The sequence below is a fragment of the Bison bison genome, unplaced genomic scaffold, assembly GCF_000754665.1.
Source record: "Bison bison bison isolate TAMUID 2011002044 unplaced genomic scaffold, Bison_UMD1.0 scf7180017864341, whole genome shotgun sequence".
Lineage (NCBI taxonomy): Eukaryota > Metazoa > Chordata > Mammalia > Artiodactyla > Bovidae > Bison > Bison bison.
The window spans coordinates 4,637,064-4,638,022 of NW_011494913.1; the positions used below are offsets into that span (position 1 = coordinate 4,637,064).

The following is a 959-nucleotide window of genomic DNA, read 5'->3' on the forward strand; positions in this document are numbered from 1 at the left end:
TGCTGCGGGCGCGGAGGGGCGAGGAGGGGAAGGCGGAATAGTTGGTGAAAGAATGAATGAACTAGTCAATGAGTAGAAGGAAGAGGAAAAGAAAGGTGCAGGGATGTGAGAGGATGGACAAGCGAGGAGGGCCGGAGGATGAGGAGCAGGGGGGCGGGGGTCCCCTCTACTTACCCAGCCGGGCACGGAAACTGCGGACCGTGTTGCCCCCTCCCGGCCTCGCGCCCCTTCGGCTGTATTTCTCATAAAGCCGGAGCATGTGGACAGCGACCATGTCCTGCGCGCCTGGGCTCTGTGCAGCGGCCACGTCTCCAGGAGACCGCTGGGGGTTCTTGTCCCCTGCAAGGCCGTCGGCGGCCGCGGGCGGGGCAGGCCGAGCGGCGGCCGTGTGGCTGCCGTCCGCGTCCCGGAGCAGCAGCAGCAGCAGTAGCGACAGCAGCGGCAGCTGTTGGGACCCGGGTCCCAGGCTGGTCCGAGCGGGGCCTCGAGCCATGATGGGTGGCGGAGGCGAAGGGGCCGGAGCCGCCGGGGAGGAGGAGAAAGGAGATCGAGGACGCACAGGAGGCTGAGAACAGACCCTGCGGCAGGAGGGCACGCAGACTGCACACGCAGGCGGGGGCTCGGGATGCCGAGATCCGCGCGGGGCGCGGGGCAGAGCGGGGCGCACAGCCGGGCGCACGGTAAGGCACGGTCACGGCAATCCGGAGCCACGCAGAGCCGAGCCGAGCCCAAGCCTGCGCGCTGCCTTGGCGGACTGAAGGCAAAACTTTGCAGCCCCAGGCGCGCTCGGCTCGGCGGGTTCGAGGGGCGGGGCGGGGCGGGGCGGCCGGCGGAGCCCTAGAGGGAGACCCGGCTGAGCGCCCCCGGACCACGCCGGGCCGCCGCCCACACGGCAATCCCCTGGCCCGACAGCGGTGTGCGTACGCCCGAGTGTGGCGGCGCGCGCGCGCAGGGGTGTG

At 71.0% G+C, this 959-nt stretch overlaps 1 protein-coding gene across 1 annotated transcript in view; it reads right to left on the minus strand.

The window, feature by feature from the left end:
* Positions 1-756, minus strand: part of GDF10 (growth differentiation factor 10) — a 12,820-nt gene extending 12,064 nt beyond the window's left edge. The window contains exon 1 of the mRNA XM_010854406.1: positions 175-756. Coding sequence (XP_010852708.1) covers positions 175-493 — 319 coding nt within the window. The 5' untranslated portion in view covers positions 494-756. The remainder of the gene's footprint in view (positions 1-174) is intronic.
* Positions 757-959: the final 203 nt, after the last annotated feature.